Genomic DNA, 19,914 nt, shown 5'->3' with positions numbered 1-19,914 from the left:
TTTTATATTAACTGATAGACCGACAGCAATAACCGAACAACGACGTTAGCGACGGTTAATCGATTAACGGTTAACCGTTGACATCCCTAATGTATATTAAATTGCGAGTTTTCTTGCTAATAGACTAGTCGACTAGTCGCAAATAAAATTTGAGACTATTTGGCGGGGAAATTAGTCGAAATTCCCATCCCTAGTCCAGTTATGTAACACAGGGGTTCCCAACCTTTTTTGCCCCAAGGACCGGGAGATACATGGGAAAAAAAAGTTGCGGACCGGTTGTCAATTTTAATGGTTTTAGTTACACATATATTTACTCACCAGGTGGTGACGAAGGGTAAATAACAGCCTTTTCATCTGTCAATAAAGACACTTTCACAATTATGCACAGTGATTTGATTTCAGCCTATATAATTTCTAAAAGTAGATATTAATGATCAAACATTTCCATTTATGTAGCCTACACTATTTATGTTTTTGTTTCAACTACAAACATAAATAAACGTCAACTTGAAACTATGTTTCAACTACCACACACAGCTATATTATAGCCTGTTTTTTTTTTTTATATAAAAAAAATCTATCTCTGGACATATGAATCGATATCAAAGGATTAAAATAAAAATCGATTAAAAATCTGAGAACCAATTTTTTTAACCCAGCCCTAGTACTTAGTACACCACAAGAGGCTAGGTACAGGCAGTTTAAACCAGTGAGATAGTACTTAGTAGAGATGCAGCGGTATGATTTTTTGACGGTATGATAACCTTGGAGAAAATTACCACGGTTTCACGGTATCACGGTATCGCGGACCTTTATGTATTCTTGTCAAATATGGCACAAAAAAACATACAATTTTTTACCATGAACAAAATGATAGTTGAATGGGGACCATGATGACAAAAATATCTTTGGCAATGAAGTATGCCATCATTTAATTATTTGGCATGTTTGGATTTGGGTGCATAGGCCATTTGTTTCTCAAATGCATGTTGAATTGTTGGCTGGTCTCTGCAGCTGTTGATGTGGATTAGGGATGTTCATTTTGAAAAATTTCCAAAATCGATAATCGGTGAGAATTAACGATCAATTATCGATTATCGATTTTATTAATACCGGTACTTAGAAAATTTTCAATATTTTCAATTTTTTTTTTTTTTTTTTTTTTTTTTACAAAATGAATGCCTATGGCAGAAAATACGAAAGACAACGTGTTCTCCTCAATGAACTCTTTATTTCAATGTGTCTCCTCTCCAACACTGCTGTCCCCGGCGCATGCCGGTGTGAATTTCCCATGTTTAAAACAGTTTTGTTGGCACAAAGGCCCGTGCCCAGCCAGAAAACTAGAGACTATATGAAGCTCCACCTCACGTTAGTCGGCTGTGCAATGGAGTGGGGCGAGGAGTAACGAATTCCACCCAAACCTAGTCAAATTTTTTTTTTTTTTTTTTTTTTTTTTTTTTTTTAATAATTAAAAAATCGATCCAAATGCCACAGGATCGATTCCAATCCTTAACGATCGATTATCGATTTTCGATAATTGATGAACATCCCTAATGTGGATACCCCTCCGCTGGTGCCAGTACTACTGCTAGCCTAAAAAAAGAAAAAATACATGTTAATGTAACCTACATCTGTAATGACAGTTAACTGTTGCGAATGTGTGTGTGCTTGGATATATAACAGTACTATTCTTACTTATCATAAATGACGATTTATTTAATCTAATTTTATGTAAAACTAAAACACATAATATCAAATAGATGCTTATCTTTTGTAAAAATCGGATGGACACTGACTGCACTGGACACAAATGATTGTTTCAATGTTGATGGCGCACACCCCCACTCACACACCCCCCTCTCCCTCTGTCTCACACATTAGCCTCTGCCCCTGTGCTGAGTGCTTGTCTTTTCCCCCTCTCTCTCTCTCACACACACACACTAGCCCTTTTCCCACATGCGCTTTGTACCGCAAAATGACCGGTACGTGGTCTAATGCCTGCATGTGAGAAAGGCGCCGTGCCGGTATAAGCGCGACCCCCGTCGTCCCCGACATTTCACCAGTTTCGTGCCAGTCAGAAGAGCGGTATGCTCTTAAGGAGACGCAAGTGGAAACGGTTCCAGTCATTTTCCGCGACAGCGGTCCTTCAATCATGGGCGAGGAGTAGCCTACACACGTTGCTTAATGTTCCAGCGGGCATAATCTAATCATTCGCGCACATTAAAGCAAACTGGCGAAATGATCTTTTGATAGCCTAATAAGAGCAGTATGTCAGCTTGCTGATTTCCGAAGGCAACCCCGGACACATCAAACAAAGCCAGTCTGTAAAAAGTGCTTCAACGCGACGCAGGTGAACGGATAAACATCGAACCAGCAACTATTTCTCTCAGACACGGATCCCAACTTCTTCAAAGTGCATCAACTAATCATTCGCGCACATCAAAGCAAACTACTTCCACATTTCGCTTGTGCATTTGCTGTGTCATTCGCTGTGTCTGTCCGTGGCTGCTGCTCTCGAGCAGAGAGGGGAGGGGGAAATCGCCTGTGTTGATTACGCTGGCGGCTTGACGCTGCTCTTAAGTCAAACGAGTGTGATTTATTGTGTGACAACTGACAAGCGAACTTATTTCGAGTTTTGCCGACCCCCCAAATAAGCTCCCCCCTCCCCCCGCCCCCCCAACATACAGGAAAATTCGCTGATAGATTCCCACATGCGCGAGCCGAAGTGTGAAGGGAAATGTCCGATATTGACTTACAGGTAATTTTCCGGTACGCATGTGGGAAAAGGGCTACTGTGTGTGCCTCAATTCACTGGCAGGTTGGAGGAGTCTTATCTACATTATTGAACGTTACTTCTCTTCAGTGCAATATGTTTTTGATAACGAGGCGCTGGCCAGCCTGGCCTACACAAGACGTGATCACTCAGTCAAGAAGTAACGTTACGTTAACGTTAGTCAGTCAGCTGATGCTAATTAGCCATGTTAACGATAGCCTATATGAGTCATGACGTTAATGTTAGCTACTCCTCAAACCTGCCGGTGGAAATGGTTTAGCGTTATGTCCGATGTGATGTATGATGAAGCAAGACAACGTTAACGTACCTTGAATTTTGCAAATGAGGACGGGTGGTGTATTGCCTCCTATGCAGCCACTCTTCGCCTGCATGCATGTCTTGCATGTTGGCTGCCCTTCCTCCTGTAAGCCCTGGCCATCCGTGTTTTTCTGATAACCAAAATAGTCCCACACTACCGATTTTGTCCTTTTTTGACGGGGGAAAAAGTTTGGGGGGTTCTTCACCTCTCGCCATTGTCACGCGGCACGCCACTCACAGCAATGATGACTACTTGACATTCCTCCTTGATGATGATGGGTCTGCCAGCTACTGATTGCTCTACACACACATGCAGCAGGGGGGAGGGGCCGCGTAACTGCACTCTGTCTCTGCAAGGGACTGGGCACTTTCTCTCAGGGAAACAGCTGATACCGTGGAGAAGGTATGACGGCAAAATTTAGTGGTTTTGATACCGTGGCTTTTTCAAACCGCGGTATACCTTCAAACCGGAAACCGCTGCATCCCTAGTACTTAGTACACACAAGAGGGTAGTTACAGGCAGTTTTGAAAATGCCTAGTATTGTACAACGGACTGGAATGAACGGAAACAACTGATAGCTAAATTTAGAAGCTGATGATAGCTAAATCAGAGCGATTGAGTAATTGTGCGATAAGCTGCAATTTATGATCCGATTAGTCGACTAATCGTTAAAATAATCGGTGACTAGTCGACTATCAAAATAATCGTTTGTGGCAGCCCTACTCTACATCCCTCGAGCCACAGTGTGTGCAGACAGGAACAACTGCGTGCCAGCTCTCCCCCCCCCCCCCCCCCCCCCCTCTTTCTCGTTTTCTCTCTCCCGCTCTCCGTCAGTCTCTCTCTGGTCTGATCGCCCTCTGGTCTGATCGCCCTCCCTCTCTCTTTCTCACTGTCTGTCTGTCTGTCTGTCTCGCTTTCTCTGCCTCTCTCTCTCCATCTCCCCCCCCCCGCTCTCCGTCTATCTCTCTCTCTCTGCCACCATTTTCTTCCTCCTTTTCTGCTCACGGAGGTTTGTTTCTGCTTGCTGTCAAACGTTACTGCTTCCTGATTTCCCAAACTATGGGGCGGACCAAGGCTCAAACATCACAGAAAGGGCATGCGTTAATCGCGCGTCAAAAGAAATAGTGGCGTTAAAAATAATTTTCAATTAACACGTTATTATCGGATTAACTTTGACAGACCTAATAATTATACAAACATTTCCCCTCAAAATGATCACTTCTGGCCCATATAGGGCTGCAACTATCGATTATTTTAGTAATCGAGTATTCTACCGAATAATCCATCGATTAATCGAGTAATCGGATAAGAACCCTTTTTTGTGTTTTCAAAGGCTTATCGTAAATATACACCAAAAAATAAGATAAATCTCTTCAAATAAACAACTACATTAGTTTCTTTCTTAGAAAAAACAACATTTTTATTTTTAAATTGCATAGAACTGGCAGTGGCACCATTCATCTTTTCAACCTGACGTTTGAGTTCTTCCAGTGTACAGCAACCGTTAAATAATATGAATGAATGGCTTACTAGCTAGTTTACATCCTTCATTTACCTTACAGCTGCATGACACACACACTCTTTCTCTCTCACACACACTCACTCTTAGGGGTGTCAAAAATAATCGATTACAAGATGCATCGCGATGCGGATGTGCACGATTCTGCATCGATTCACAAATGTCAAAAATCGATTATTAAAATAAATAAATAAAAATAAAATAATAATGAAATAAAATATAATGGAAGTACATGCAGTTGTTTATTTTAATTATGGATCATAATACAATGCAATTCCAATGCACTTTTATTTTAAAAGTAGCCACACAGTGAGAAAAAAGAAAGTGAGAAAAAATAAATCATGTATTGCGGAAAAAAGTGATGCATCGATTTAAGATGCATCGAGATGCATCGAGATGCATCGATAATCGTACTCGAATTGAATCGTAGCCCTCTGAATCGTAATCGAATCGAATCGTGAGGCCAGTGAAGATTCACAGCCCTACTCACTCTCTCTTTCTCTCTCACACACCAACAGGCTAGTGTGATCACACACACACACACACACACACACACACAAAACGCTGTTAAATTAGCCGCTAACGTGAGCTTTGTATTTCTCACAGAAAACGGTCCAAACTTCTCAGAGAGAGCGGTCGGTATTCACTAAAGCCTTCATATCTCAGGCTCTGTAGTACATAGAAACATAAAATAAAAAGCATTTGAGAGCTTAACCCTTTGGTTTTTCGTATTATATTTGCTCTAATGTTAATAAAAAAAAAAGATCTTTAACCCAAAAAAATTAAAATAAAAAGATTCTAATGCATTTTAACACATTGGGTGCCAGCCATGTTTTCATTCCTGTAGGTAAGTTGTGCCAGGGGTGTTTTTGACGATTCTGGCTCATTTTAGAACAGCCGAGGATTATTTTCTGTTAAGAATTCATGAACATCAATCATCTAAAAATAACTAATAGAATGTGTGCTTTCTCTGTCTAAAAGAGTTAGTTTGCAGAGTTAGTAGTTATGTAGATATTAGCCGTTGAGTACAGCATGGTTTCAGCGTCTGGAAATTTATTCAGAGATAAATGGCTTTTTGTGAAACAGTCACTTTAACCATTCATTTTTGGCATCAGTAAGACCGTCAGACATTCTAAACAATAGTTTTGAACAGTAATTTCCTCCATAACAACAGGAAACACCCCTCTCATTCAAACTCCTCCCTCCGTGTGTCTTCTCCTCCTTCCTCCTGGCTTCAGCGGGCGTGTCAGAAGCGCGTTGTGCTGCCTGCCTGTCTGTCTGCGTGCCTGCCTGCCTGCTTGCCTGTCGGGCAAGACGAGTCTGAAATGGATATGGATTACTGTAAAATCGCGTCGCCATTTCCTTGAATGGCTTGCTTCCGCGGTGTGTGTGTGTGTGTGTGTGTGTGTGTGTGTGTGTGTGTGTGTGTGTGTGTGTGTGTGTGTGTGTGTTCGCGCGTTGCTGCGCGGCTCTGGGGGGAAGGGATCTCTGTCCGTTCTGTGTGTGTGTGTCCGGGCGAGGCGGCTGCTTTTGTGGCTTTTGGGTCCCGTGGCTGTGACTTCTCTCGGTCTCTGTCGCCACTTAGTGGTCGGTAAAATAGATTACACACATGCTCTTGCTGCAAATACTTATCTCGAAGATGTAAAAGGGGTTGATTGATGTCCCACTGTCAAAAAAAAAAAATCTTTATGTAAGACGAGTTAGTCCGTCCTTGGCACTTAAGCGCTGGATTATGTAAGACGAATTAGTCCGTCTCTGGCACTTAATGTGTTAAGAAATGTTAATAAAGATTACGGCAAATGTAACCCTTCCAAATAAAAAGCCACGGGTTTAAGCTGTCAAATGCTTTTTATTTCATGTTGATAGCTACTATACAGGCTGAGGAAATACGTTCTGTTAAACCCTTGACAATTACTGCAGCAACGTTAGCGTTAACGCTAACGATCTCTGTTTTGCAGTCGTTGTGAAGACAGTGAAAAGCCCCGTTATCTAACAACTACAACGGCAGTGAAACAACTTATCCAGCTAACGCTAGCTAATTAAATAACGTTACCTGATGTTGTAGTCGATGCCTCTCTCAACGTTACAGCTGAGGAGGTGCTGCTAACGTTACCTGCGGTGCGCTGCCTGCTTCATTCACCCTCAGCCTATCTAGTAATACGTTACTGTCTTCAGCATTTAGCTACTGTAAATATATCTTGTGTTTGACCATGCTTCCTCAAGTTTGAGGTGTTTCCCTGGCCAGCTTTGCAATTCACATCACAAATGTTGCAACCAGTGTTGTCTGAGTCTATCTTGGGAAAGTGTAGCCACATTTTCGGGTGGTCCCGTTTGTTGATGTTTCAGGTAGAGTGACGGACTGACGTAACGCGCTCTCACGTGTTGCCTTAAGGTTCCGTCGGAATTTCTATTTTACCCACTCTCTTCTATTACTCAGATGCGTGTCGAGGCGAATCACTTTGGCCTCGATCATTTTAATTACTCGAGTTATTCGAGGTACTCGAGGAATCGTGACAGCCCTAGGCCCATATAATAGTGTGGCAGTGTGTTTATGTTGAGAGGCGTTTCGCCCTGTGTGTACTTTAGTGATAGGACATTGTTTTGCTGTGTTCTGTGTTTATGTGGTCGAGTGAGGTTGTGTTTATGTGGAGAGAGAGAGGGCTGATAAACTGTTCAAACGCAGGGATGGTCACATAACACAAAGCTGCCCCTTGTGAGCTCAATACAGGTGAAACTAAGATATTCCATTAAAAAAAATATTTTTCCAGACCAGTGTTGGGCAAGTTACTCTGGAAAAGTAATTAGTTACTGATTACTGATTACTCCTTAAAAAAGTAATAAAAGTTACTTTACTTATTACTTTTTCAAAAAGTAACTAGTTAGGTTACTAGTTACTTCTTTTTTTACCCCAAATAAATTACACCTACGTTGTTACATGTCTAGCATGTCACTGTATTAATTTTTTTCGCTTTGGTATTATATATGTTAAAAGAAACGCCAAAGGCATTTTACTTTGAAATTCGGTTAGAAGGAACAGGAAGTGGTGTGCTATAGGGATGCACGATATACCGGTACCACAATGGTACCGCGCTACCCTGTCGTTAAAAACGGTACTATACCACGTTAATTTAGTACCGATACTTTTTAAAATGTCATGAGTTGCGTCAGTGTGCGACCGGCGCTGTTGGCGCCGCTCACCAAACGTCTGGGAGCCGCAACGAGCGGATGAGCGAACATTTAACCAAACTGCATTCAAAAACATGCACTTTTAACGAGGAAGAGAGCGGGATAATAGATGACTCACATCCAGAATTGACATTTTATTCACTTACTGTAACCTCTCCGTGGATTATATATATGCCGAATTGAAGAGTGCCGTCAGGTAATACATTTTACGTACCTCTGTATAATCATGAACGGCTATGTGATGTTTTTCATAGCGAGACAAATGCACACACGTGTAACGTTAGCAGCTGCTCCGCAGAGGCAGACATCAGTGTGCTCTCTGTCACCAAGCCATCATGATTCCCTCCACTTCAGTCTGAATATCAGGCTAGGATGTTTTCACATCAGAGAACGGGGTTAATTTCACTCATTCGAGGGTTTGCCTGGCGGCGTCTGGAGATCTTTTAATCACGTCAATTAATTGCCCCTCCTCTTCAACATTCCTGATATTAGGCATAATGGTAGTGGGTGGAACATTACGTGGATAATAGGCTACGCATTTTCTTTTGCCAACTTTCTGAAAATTCGATTAAAAGTTGCAATACCTTTGGTTGGAAACCCAGCGACAGGTGAATGGATCCAACACATCGAACCAGGCTATTTCTCTCCGACATGCAATCCCGACTTGTTCAAAGAGTTCGGTTCAAAGACCGACCGTTTTAGCGAATGTGAAGGACAACATGATGCAGCATGCCCTCATAAGTCAAACGTGTGTAAACAAGTTCGCTCCGCGGCACGGAGTTTGACGAGGCAATTAAGGCAATAGATATGTGCTGCGTAGTATGAGCACAGAGGATGAACAGTCATGACATGACGGTGTATATAAAGCAAATATCAAAGAAATCATAAACTCAAGTAGCCTACCTATAGGGGACATCAGACCACTGCATAATGCAAAAGCCCCAATAACACCATGGCCCTGACTCAAATATGTACTAAATAATTAAATCAAGGCCATAGAGTGTCATTAAACCCTTACATGGCATGCAGCAATCCCATGTCCCCCATACTAATATTTACAATAATCCAATTATTAATGATATAGTGATTAATTTTCAAAAACACACCTGACATGAAAAATTACACCATATAATAAACCACCACCATAGCATATATTTCAATAGCCTATTTATTGTGCATGCAAATAAGAAACATAATGACATTCATTAATACACAGGACAACATGTTAATATCCCTTGTGCAAGCACTTACTAGAGAGTCTTTTGATGGTATCTGCAACACTGAAGTGGCTAATGATGGAATTTGACACAGAGGGGCGAGGGTTAAAAGAGTCATTGGAGTCATCAGGTGGTAACCCCCCTTCACCGGCGTTTCGACGACAAAACCACTACACCTCTAGAGGGCTCGTCGGCAACACCTGGCGTCCCAGGTGTGCCCTCCTCTGCTTTCAACCCTCCCCTCTGTGTCGTCTCCCACAGTTTATCAGCAGCACCGGGCAACAGCTTCCGTGCCAACTCCAACTCCTCCATGACAGTGGTATTGATGCACTGCAAACTTTGGTTTACATCCCGTTGCTGTGCTTCACTCGACTGATTTGACCTTGCCTTCGCAGATGTATGACAGTCAGAAGGGTATAGTCAACGCGAGGCCTCTGTCCCTCCTCCCTCCAACACGGAAGCCTGTGGGCAACAGCCTCTGTGCCCGAGTCAGACTCCTCCATGACACCATTCTCCCTCAAACACCGAAGCTTGTGGCCCGCCGCTGCGATTCCTGTGGTGCTCTCTTGCACTGTGCTCGTGTTGCTCATAGTCGTTTCCGGTCCAAAGTCTATTACCGCGATATCAGCCGATGAGTCATTCGAAGAAACATAATGACATTCATTAATACACAGGACAACATGTTAATATCCCTTCCTTGTGCCAAAATAAAACACATTTAGAAGCCCAGGATTATTAGCCCACATGCAGTGCAGTGTACTAAAGTAGACTGAACACAAAATGAAATGACTCAATACACCTTGGCAGAGTTCTGCTAAACAAATAGAAAGGGAGAAAATGTGCTCAGTAGAGTACTGGGCACATGTTTCCTGATGTTTTAGGTTTTTGCCGTGGTATCGTTTGAGTATCGGAATCGAGATACTTAGGCAGGTATCGGTATCAAACTCATAATTTTGGTATCGTGACATCCCTAGTGTGTTAAGACTGAGGGAGTGTAAAGAAAGATGCTGTTACTGTCGGAGTGGTAATAAAACAACACAGCCTCAATGCAAATGTTTCAAGCTTCGTTGCTGTAAGAAAAGTGATGATCTGTCAACATTCCCTGGGCCATACAGTCAGAAGGCTTTGACCAGAAGGTTAGAAAGTAATAAAGTTTACACCACTTACCCAAAGTGGATCTGTTAATCCAGTGACCTGTTACACCCAAGTCTACCTCACCCAGCGTCGCCTTCAATTTAGCCTCCATCCCCGCATATTCTTTCTCTCGAGGTAGCCAGCAAACGTCTTTCTCTGTGGCAGCTTGACATTTTCTTCGTGGCTATTTTCTCTATGATGCATCGATATGAGGGCGAGTCAACAGGGCAAATAGGTAGCATCTGCCAAGCTGCTCGCACAGAGTTTACAAAGGACGATAATGTTCTTTGCCTCTTTGACCGAGACAAACTCAAAATAATGACATGATACCTCCAGCTTTTGAACGCGTATTTCTCTTCTCCTGGCTTCAGCCTCCATCATGCTGCTTCAGTTTGTTTTGTTTTGAAGTAACCACACTCTCAGACCTGTCGGCGCGACAGGTCTACCTGAGTCCGTGAGGATTACTTTTTCTTTTCTTCTCTTTTTACATAGAAAACACTGCATTCTGGCAGGCAATGATCTAACGCAGTAACACAGCGTTACTTGGATTAGTAACTGTAATATAATTAATGTTTTGGAAATTGTAACACCTTATATTACTTCGTTACTGAAAAAGTAACTAATTACAGTAACGCGTTACTGTAATTAGTAACGCGTAGCGCGTTACTGCCCAACACTTTTGTAGACACAGATTTAGCTACTACATCAACAAACTTCACATTTAGCTTTAGCTAATCGCTCCCTGGCCGCTAACATAACAGTTTTACACGCTGTTCGACTTCCGGGTCAAAGAACGTTAGCGCATGCGCTGTTCACCTCATCCAGTTCCAGTCCTACTGGCCCAGTATACATGCGGGGTAAATCGACTCCCAATCGTATTATCTGGGTGCGTTAGTCGGACTTTTATAACTTCGAGCTGACAGTTTTACATGCATTTCAAAAGTCTGGTTTTAGCCGGACTAAAGCAATAATTAGATTTTTTTAAGTGCATGTAAACGTACTGACTATAACACTCCAGTTCAGAGGATTCCAAAGTGGGAGGTGGGCCCCCCCAGGGGCGCTCAAACAGTTTGAGGGGAGGCTCAGTGAGTGAATTATTTTTGCTTTCAGTTATGGTTAATTTAATAATTTGAATAAGAGTGAAGGCAACTTTTTCATGGAGCTTTTTCCATGCTATTTCTGAGAGAAGGCCCATGGTCTCAGACTTTGGAAACCTCTGGTCTCCAGCCTACATTTAGGCTGTAGCTAATCTATAGCCTAGCCTAAGCTATTCTGACCTACCGGCATCCCTTGACCAGTGATGGAGAGCACCAATGCCCCCACCCTCCCACCCTGGCCACAAACTCTTTAAGACACTCCCCCACGGCAAGAGACTGAGGTCTGCCAAGACCAGAACCACCCGCGACAAGACCAGCTTCTTCCCAACCGCCATCAGCCTCCCCAACAAGGCCCGGAAACCCCTTCCGCCAAAGACCTCACCAACAACCCCCCCCCCCACACAAACACACAAACTCACTACCTCCTCCTAAACTCAACTGAACTCACATTTAATTCTGTTCTGTTGTTCGTTTAAAACGTTGGCATAGGGGTGGGCGATATGACCATCTTAGATCGTTAACGATTAGAATGGGTCCACGATCTACCTTTCCAGACAGATCGTTGGAATCGCGCTACATGCAGTGCACATTCTATCAGTGGCATTTCTATGTCTGAAAGACGCTTCCAAAGTTGTCCTCCCCTCCCCCTTTTCACTTCACAAAGTGCTGCGGAGGAGGACGACAACACTGAGGGGGGATTAGTTTGACACACACATACACACACACATACACATACACACACACATACACACATACACACACACACACACACACACACACACTTAACCAGGGCTCGACAGGACCTCCCATCATCCCGGGGACGTTAAAAGCAGCATCGGGGACGATGAAAATTAATTTGGGGACGGAGCCGGGAGGATAGGTGAATAGATAAAAATAGCCTAAACACACGCTCTGCTCGTTAGAATGAACGGCGGTGAAAATGACCCGAACGCAAATGCAACCTCTTTACAACACACACACACACACACTAAACAAACATGCGGGTAGAGAGACAGACAGATAGAGTGGAATTTAAAGTTATTTTAAATGCGAGGAGGCATTGCTCTCAATCTGCTGTCATCCTGCCTCGTATTCACAGGTGAGCTCCCTTTCCCCTCGCTCGTGTGTGTGTGTGTGTGTGTGTGTGTGTGTGTGTGTGTGTGTGCATGGGAGCCGCGTGTCAGACAGAGCTGAGAGCTCTCTCTCTCTCCGTCTGTCGGTCTCTCTCTCACCATTAATCTAGCTAATTAAAATGATAACAATCACGTGAAAGATCACCCAACAAAAGCAACAGAAGGTGGACTCAAATCGCAGATAGCCCATATATATTCGACCCATCGACCAACCCTACTGTAGCCGAAATAATAGTGAACCAATACATATAGAGATGGAGAGAGAGATAGATAATGATAGATAGATAGAGCATGTGCATGCTTGTGAACATTATTTCTTGGCATATGAATTATTGTAAACTCAGGGTAAATGAACAACATGAAAATATTTATGAAACAAATTGTATTTTAAATTTCCAGGTTTCTCATGTCCATACAAACCCTGAAATTAGTTTGTACTTGTACTGTTCAGTAACTTGCAAAATAGTCTTAAAAACCAACATGAAAAAGAATCGTGATAAGATCGTGGATCGTGATCCTGCCTGAAAAAATCGTGATACGATATTTTTGCCATATCGCCCACCCCTACGTTGGCATAACGTTAACTACTTGCAGACGGTCTTGTTCACGTTAGCTCAATTGACTGTTTAAAAACTTGTACGCAGTTATCATTGTTGTTGATGTTACTTGCCTTCCTAGTCAAGCCTTCTGACCGTAGTATAGATGGCAACAGGGAATGAAAGACGAAATATCCACTTTTGCACATGATGAAGCTGGAAAAGTTTCAACTGTGGCTGTGTATTCTTATTCAGGTGATACATGCCGTTTTTACACAATTTCTTCTTTCTCTAGTAGACTCACGTTGACTCGTTCAAGTTAGCAAAGATAAACACCACCACTTCCTGTTAATAAAATAAAATAGTATTTGAAGCATTTTCTGATGTTTGAAGTCAATGTTTTGTTCACAGTTGTTTTTTCTTTACTTGAAGCACACAATGAGAAGCTTAAAAGCACTTTACAAACGTAACAATTATATAGAATGTTTTGTACAGACATCTACTGTATTTCTGACTTGAATCACTTGTTAAAAATAGTGCATTGTTGTGTAAATTGATTGTTATATCTTAAATTGTGGACATTTATTCATCCCCACATATTAGACACTATTTCTGATGGTAAAATGAGCGTAAAAAGCAAAACACAGAATCCAGAACAATTAAAACGGAAACAAGGCTAGGTCGAAACCTAGCATATGGCCAGCACGGAAAAGCATTGATGAGCCTCATTGTTAATGTGGAGGGCTCTGTACTTGAATTTAATAAAACATTTTATTATAATCCATTCATACACATTAACTTTGTGAGGTGTGAGTGTGTATTTATTGTAAAAAAAAAAAAAAAAAAAATTGTCGCATTAAAAGGACCCCACCCCTCTGTATAGCCTCATGGTGCCTTTTCTTCAACTTCTATTGTTCTAATTACATCTCTCCCAGTTAGCAGTATCCCAAAATCATCATGATATAGCCGACGCTGCCCCCTTAAACATTTTGCTAAATATATTAGAGATTTTCCTTTTTCTCTTTTTTGTGTTGCTAATTTGTACTTCTACTTCAAAGAACCAGATAACGCTGTCAATCGATCTGCTGCTCCTGTTTCTCCCTGGCTTCTCCTCATCCACCACCCCCTCCCTTCTCCTGCCCAAACACCAGTTTGGATATTTCCCAGAAAGCTTTGAGGCGAAACAAATCAAATCAGGCATCATCAAATCATCAAAAAGTTAGATAGAAATAATATATGTTTTTAGCACAACATGCAATTCTGGAATATTTGAATATTGGATGAAATGGAATGAAATTTAAACCCTAAGAGAAACACACACACAGCGATGGGGGGTACATAAACCCCTCGTGAAATACAACGTGATATAGTGAAGTAGGACGTTTGATCGTAACATGGTTGCACTGTGATGTCCACTCCAACAAGACTAGCTTACTTGACGCACACTTTTCCAATAAAAACACATTTATGCCATGACTTCGCCGATATGCTGGGATGCGTTTACAACATGTCTAAAGATCATGGAAGTGGATTGTATCAGGAATGTCACTGATAGTTACAGGTGAGCTTACAACCTTTATCTGAAGGTAGTAGAAGTGTATGGATGCATCGGGACCACTGGAGAGCGAGCCAGCACCAGTCAAAGCTGTCTGGGTCTGTGTTCTTAGCCTGGCTAATATGGTAGCGTGATGGCAGGCAGACAGGAGTCGGCTAATTAGCATTGGCCGAAGCTTTGCAATGAAAGCTAGAGTTTCTTGAAATGCATTCTAACCAGCCGAAATATTCACATAAAAACAACACAGCGTATTGCTGGTGGTGGCCGTGACACCGGCGCTGCCCTACTGGGGCAGTAGGTTAGAGAAAGGGGGGGGTCTGCGAGCCCTAGAAGTAAAAAGCTTGTGCTAAGCTAATCCAGAACTACACACAGTGTCGCATAGGCTTCCCCGTCACGTCACCACTCAACCTGGAGTGTTGTTGATGTGTGCGCTGCTGTGCACTGATTACCCCGGGCTGAACCAGGTGAGGGAAAGAGAATTTCCGTATTCGTCCTTTGAAGTGATGACGTTATTGACGTATAATATCCCAGTCGACTCAACAGTGTAGTCTCATTTAGCCGTTTGCTAGCTAGCCGCCCTTGAAAAGTGGTCCTCATGTGTGAGGATTATCCCGCTGAACACTGGTTCGCGTGATTAATGTCAGGATCAGACTACACGATATTTTTTGTCGTTCACGATGTCACCATGTCAGACGAGGCCATCATACTGCCATAAATTCGTGACATGTCTTGGTCGGGAGACTGGCCACACTACAAGTGTATTCTCACTTAACACCGACAGAGCATCGTATGCCACCGTCATCACGTCGTCTGCTGTCGTCAGCGAGTTCACAGGTCATCGGGGAGGCGGACCTGTGAACGAAATCTCCCAGCATGCATTGAGGCCAATACATTGACAAGAAATAGCAACCAAATCAGCCTAAATAGGCTAAAGTGGTAGATAGAAATAATGTTTATGTTAGCACAACATGCAATTGTAGAACATTTCAATATTGGGCAAAATAAAACATTGAAATCCAAACACAACCCTATGTGAAACATGTATGTAATCCAGGTGCTATATCCCTTGCAGAATTAACGTTATTTGGATGAGTGACAGGCTCTACTGTGATGCACTGTGATGTCCGCCCCAGCCTCCAATAAGACTTGGCTTACTTCATGTGCACGCCCACTATTTTCTTGCCAGCTGCTGTGAGACGAGAAGGAAGAGAAACGAGCATGCAGCCGACTCTGCTGAGCTCATGTTATTTGTAGTGAGCAATGCCCATTGCCCAGGCGTTTAAACGCAAATGAAAACACCCTGGCCTTTTTATCTCTTTTATTCTTTTGAGCGGAGCGGAGCAGTGAGTGCGAGCGGGTGAAATCTGTATCGAGCGGGGAGCGGTCTCCCCAGGACCTGATACCTGTCTTCCGGGGTGTCACACTAGGCGAAACCATGTCAAAAAGACCGACATGCCAGTCTTTTCGTCAGGGCGTCGTGAGGCGTCCTAGACGTCCCGACGCTGGTCTTTGATTATGTCACACTACAAGAGGTGAAGAGGCCGATCGTCGTCCCCGACGGTCATATTCGGGCCCGACGCTGAAAATCTGTTGCGCACGACCAAATCGGTCTAATATCGGGCTGAATTTGTGTAGTCTGAACCAGGGATAAGCTTGCATTGCCCACATACCTTATTTGAAGCATCGCGCCAAAAACCCATTCAAAAATCCCATAGGCAAAAACGGTGAAGAACCAGGAAGTCCGGGACTTCCGCGTTCCGACTACAAAAATACATCATCCCTGGGGCTCTCTATTGATGCACGTTGGAGGAGAAAAGGCTATTTCAACGAACGAAGCAGCTAACCTTGTCTCAAAATACTCGTGGTGATGTTATATGGCGTGAAACTGTGGCTGTAACGCATGACTCAAAATAAATAAAGTTAGGTTACAATAAGCGTTTTATTTTGAAAGCAACAAAGCGGATGACGTACTTGTGCATTCTGGCTGACTTGACGCCCGTGCAAATATGCTGCCAGATCCACATGACGATGCGTGCGTAGACCATTTTTAAAGGGGTGGGGAGTGGGGCGATTACCCGAACAGCGGAAACGTTACTCGAGTACTGACGTTATGAACGAGTACCAGAGTAATCCCGCCCATCCCTAGTTTATAAGTACAACACGGCTACAATGATCCACCACTGGAACACAGTCTACATCCGAGCCTGGTTAACGTCGTCCTCTCAGTCTACCTTCACTTCACTGTTAGTGCCGAGGAGATGTGATGGCCGGCGTGCAGAAAAGATCACCCAGGCCATCTGCAACCTCATCGAGATGCAACCTCATCGAGATGGATATATATATATATATATATTGTTACATACATACAGTATGTATTGTTGAGGGCAACGCTTTTCAACACCTGATCAATGTGAGGAGCCAGCGTATGAGATTAAAAGCCAGGCGCATAGCAAAGTAAAAAGAAAGCAGGAGCTGTGTGACCAGTGTTGGAGAGGAGTGTTGTTGGAGATATATTATTATAATTATTATCGGTAATTGATCGTTGATTTTCCCGAATTTCGATTATGTAAATGTATTCAAAATGCCCATCCCTAAAACCACTCAGTCAGCGGCATTTCTGCTGGTGCAGTCCAGCCAAAAATGCTAAAATCAGTTTTTCTCTCTCTCTTTCTCTCTCTCCGCCTGTCTCTCCCCCCATCTGCGTGTGTCTCCAGGTTCGGGCCCTATGGAATCCCCACCACAGGGTTTCCCAGGCGGGACGACAGGAATCGACCTCAACCTATGCAGCTACAACAGGAAGTAGACGACTGCCAGTCCAGGAAGCAGGAAGGAGGGACGCTCAGCGCCTCTCCACCCTCCCCCCCATCTCACCCCTGGACCTCCAAACCTCCCCCGCTGTTCCAGGAGGGGGCGCCGTATCCCCCCCCTCTGTTCATCAGGGACACGTACAACCAGGCTTTACCTCAGCCGCCGCCAAGGAAGATCAAACGCCCAAAGCGTCGCTACCGCTGCGAGGAGCCCACCTCCATCATGAACGCCATCAAGCTCCGCCCCCGCCAAGTTCTCTGCGACAAGTGCAAGGGCGTGGTGACGACAGGTGGCCACCGGGAGGCGCGCCGCGGGCCGTCAGAGCCCCGGGGTGAGGAGGCGTCCAGGAGGAGGAGGCTGGTAGACGGAGTCACGCCTGCGACCGTCAAACGTCTGCGGAGCGAGCGGGAGGCCCCTCCCCCCCGTGTCCTGAGGGGCGTGTCCCCCGCCTCCTCCTCGGCGACCCACGTGTGTCTGAAGCTTAACTCTAAAAAGGTTCTGGCTAAAGGTTCTGCGGCGGAACGCTCCAAAGCACAGCAGGTTCTCAAGAAGCTAACTAACCCTAACCCTCATACACATAACCCTAACCCTCATACACATAACCCTATCCCTCTGAAGAAACTGTCCCGAAGCTTGCAGCCGCCAATGCCACACCGCCCGCCCCGGGAGAACCAGGACCAGACCCGGGACCAGGAGCGGCCCAAGGCGGTGACGCGTGCAGCCGCCCTGCAGAGCCACAACCAGAAGGTCCACTTCACGCGCTCCGGGCTGCACGCCGCACTGCCGCCCAGGCTGCGCCTCAAGCCCCGAAGGTACCGTACTGACGACGGCTCCTCTAACTCCTCCTCTAATGCCTCCCCCCCCAAACAGAGCACCCGCACAACGCCTCTCAAGCCTGCTTTAAGCCCCGCCCCCATGCTTTCACCGACCCCGCCCCCTTCCTCAGCTGTAGCTCCTCCCTGCCCCCCGGTGCCCCCCTCCATTTCCTCCACAGGTGTCACCGTCGTTGCCGTGGAGACGCAGGGGGAGCCCCGCCCTCCCGAAAGGGAGGAGGAGGTGGGGCAGCAGGTCGACTCCCCCTCTTCCTCTTCCTCTTCCTCTTCCTCGCTCGAGCCGGACGAGCTGAAGTCAGAGAGCCTTGACCCTGACCCTGGCTCCACTGTGACCTCTGACCCTCACCCTGACCACAGCTCCACTGTGACCTCTGACCTCCCTCCTCCTGGAGGGCTCCTCCCCCCTCACCTACCCACCCCCCCTTCTTTTTCGTTGGTAGCACCTCGTTGCTCCTCCTCTTCCTCCGTGTTCTCCCCCTCCCCTCTTCCCCCCAGGAGCGCCTCAGAGGTCACAGGTGCCTCGTCAGTGTTGAGGGCGGACGTGGCACCCGTATCGTCAGAGACGGCGCTCCTGGAGGAGGAGCAGGGGGAGGAGGAGGAGGAGCAGGGGGAGGAGGAGGAGGAGGAGGAGGAGGAGGAGCAGGGGGAGGAGGAGGAGGAGGAGGAGCAGGGGGAGGAGCAGGGGGGGGAGGAGGAGGGAGGGGCCGAGGCCAAGAGGCGCCGCAAGTCTTCCTCCTCCTCGTCCTCCATGTTCTCCAAGTCTGTGTCAAAGGTCTCGGCGCCGGATGGGCGCACGGTGTGCGTGGGCGACATCGTGTGGGCAAAGATCTACGGCTTCCCCTGGTGGCCGGCGCGCATCCTGGGACTCACCGTGTCGCGGCCGTGCGGCGGCGCCACAGGCCTGGCTCCGCCCACACGGCAGGAGGCTCGCGTCTCCTGGTTCGGCTCGCCCACCACCTCCTTCCTGCCGCTCGCCCAGCTCGCCCCCTTCCTGGAGAGCTTCCGCTCACGTTTCGACCGCAAGAGGAGAGGGCCGTACCGCCGCGCCATCGCCGAAGCCGCCAGCGCAGCCAAGCAGCTCACGCCAGAGGTCCGCGCGCTGCTCACACAATTTGAGACATAGTGTGAGTGAGTGAGTGAGTGAGTGAGTGAGTGAGTGAGTGCAGGCTGTTTGGCTGTGCTTCTCTGGCCTCAGCTCTGAGCTCCGACCCCTCCCATCTGAGAGCTGGACCTGCGCTACAATCATCCAGGAGTCTCAGGAGTGAAGCTGCTTTCTGCTGGACTGGAGGGTCCACACAGAGGTCCCTGCTCTCACGCCTCACCTCCTCAAGGCCCGCCCCTTCACGCCTCACCTCCTCAAGGCCCGCCCCTTCACGCCTCACCTCCTCAAGCCTCGCGCCCTTTGGGCCTCATATCTCCTCCTGCCCCGCCCCCTTACTGTAGGCCCTCCCCCCCTCAGAGACTGAAGCTGGACGGACTGAAGATCAGCTTTCATATTTTCTGTTTCTGTTTTGTTCTTTGTGTCTGAAGCGTTGTGTTGCTCCTCTGTTTGTGGGCGTTTGACCTGTCAGTGTTTCACAGTGTGTCGCGTGCCTGTCTCCTGTGCGGGGTTTGGCTCCTGCTGTTGCTAGAGAACGACTGAAAACCTGAGTATTTGACGAATAGGTGAAATATAGCTGAACATATCAGCAGTGCCCCCTAGCTGTTGGAAATAACAAGTGTCTTACTGGCTGGTTCGCACACCCAGAGTGGTAACACTTCATTTTACAGTCCCCTAATTACCAAGGCCGGAGATATACTTGCT

General features: G+C 45.7%; 1 protein-coding gene across 1 annotated transcript in view; it reads left to right on the top strand.

The window, feature by feature from the left end:
* pwwp2a (PWWP domain containing 2A) overlaps window positions 1–19,233 on the top strand; it is a gene marked incomplete at both ends in the record, with an annotated part of 33,397 nt that extends 14,164 nt beyond the window's left edge. The window contains 2 exons of the mRNA XM_083632883.1: window positions 17,184–18,665; window positions 18,810–19,233. Coding sequence (XP_083489009.1) covers window positions 17,184–18,665; window positions 18,810–19,233 — 1,906 coding nt within the window. The remainder of the gene's footprint in view (window positions 1–17,183; window positions 18,666–18,809) is intronic.
* Between the last annotated feature and the right edge of the window lie 681 nt (window positions 19,234–19,914).

The sequence above is a fragment of the Poromitra crassiceps genome (assembly GCF_964638095.1).
Source record: "Poromitra crassiceps genome assembly, chromosome: 1".
Classification (NCBI taxonomy): Eukaryota; Metazoa; Chordata; class Actinopteri; order Beryciformes; family Melamphaidae; genus Poromitra; species Poromitra crassiceps.
Note: the sequence above shows the minus strand (reverse complement) of the source record. Positions and strands in the feature narration are given on the sequence as shown.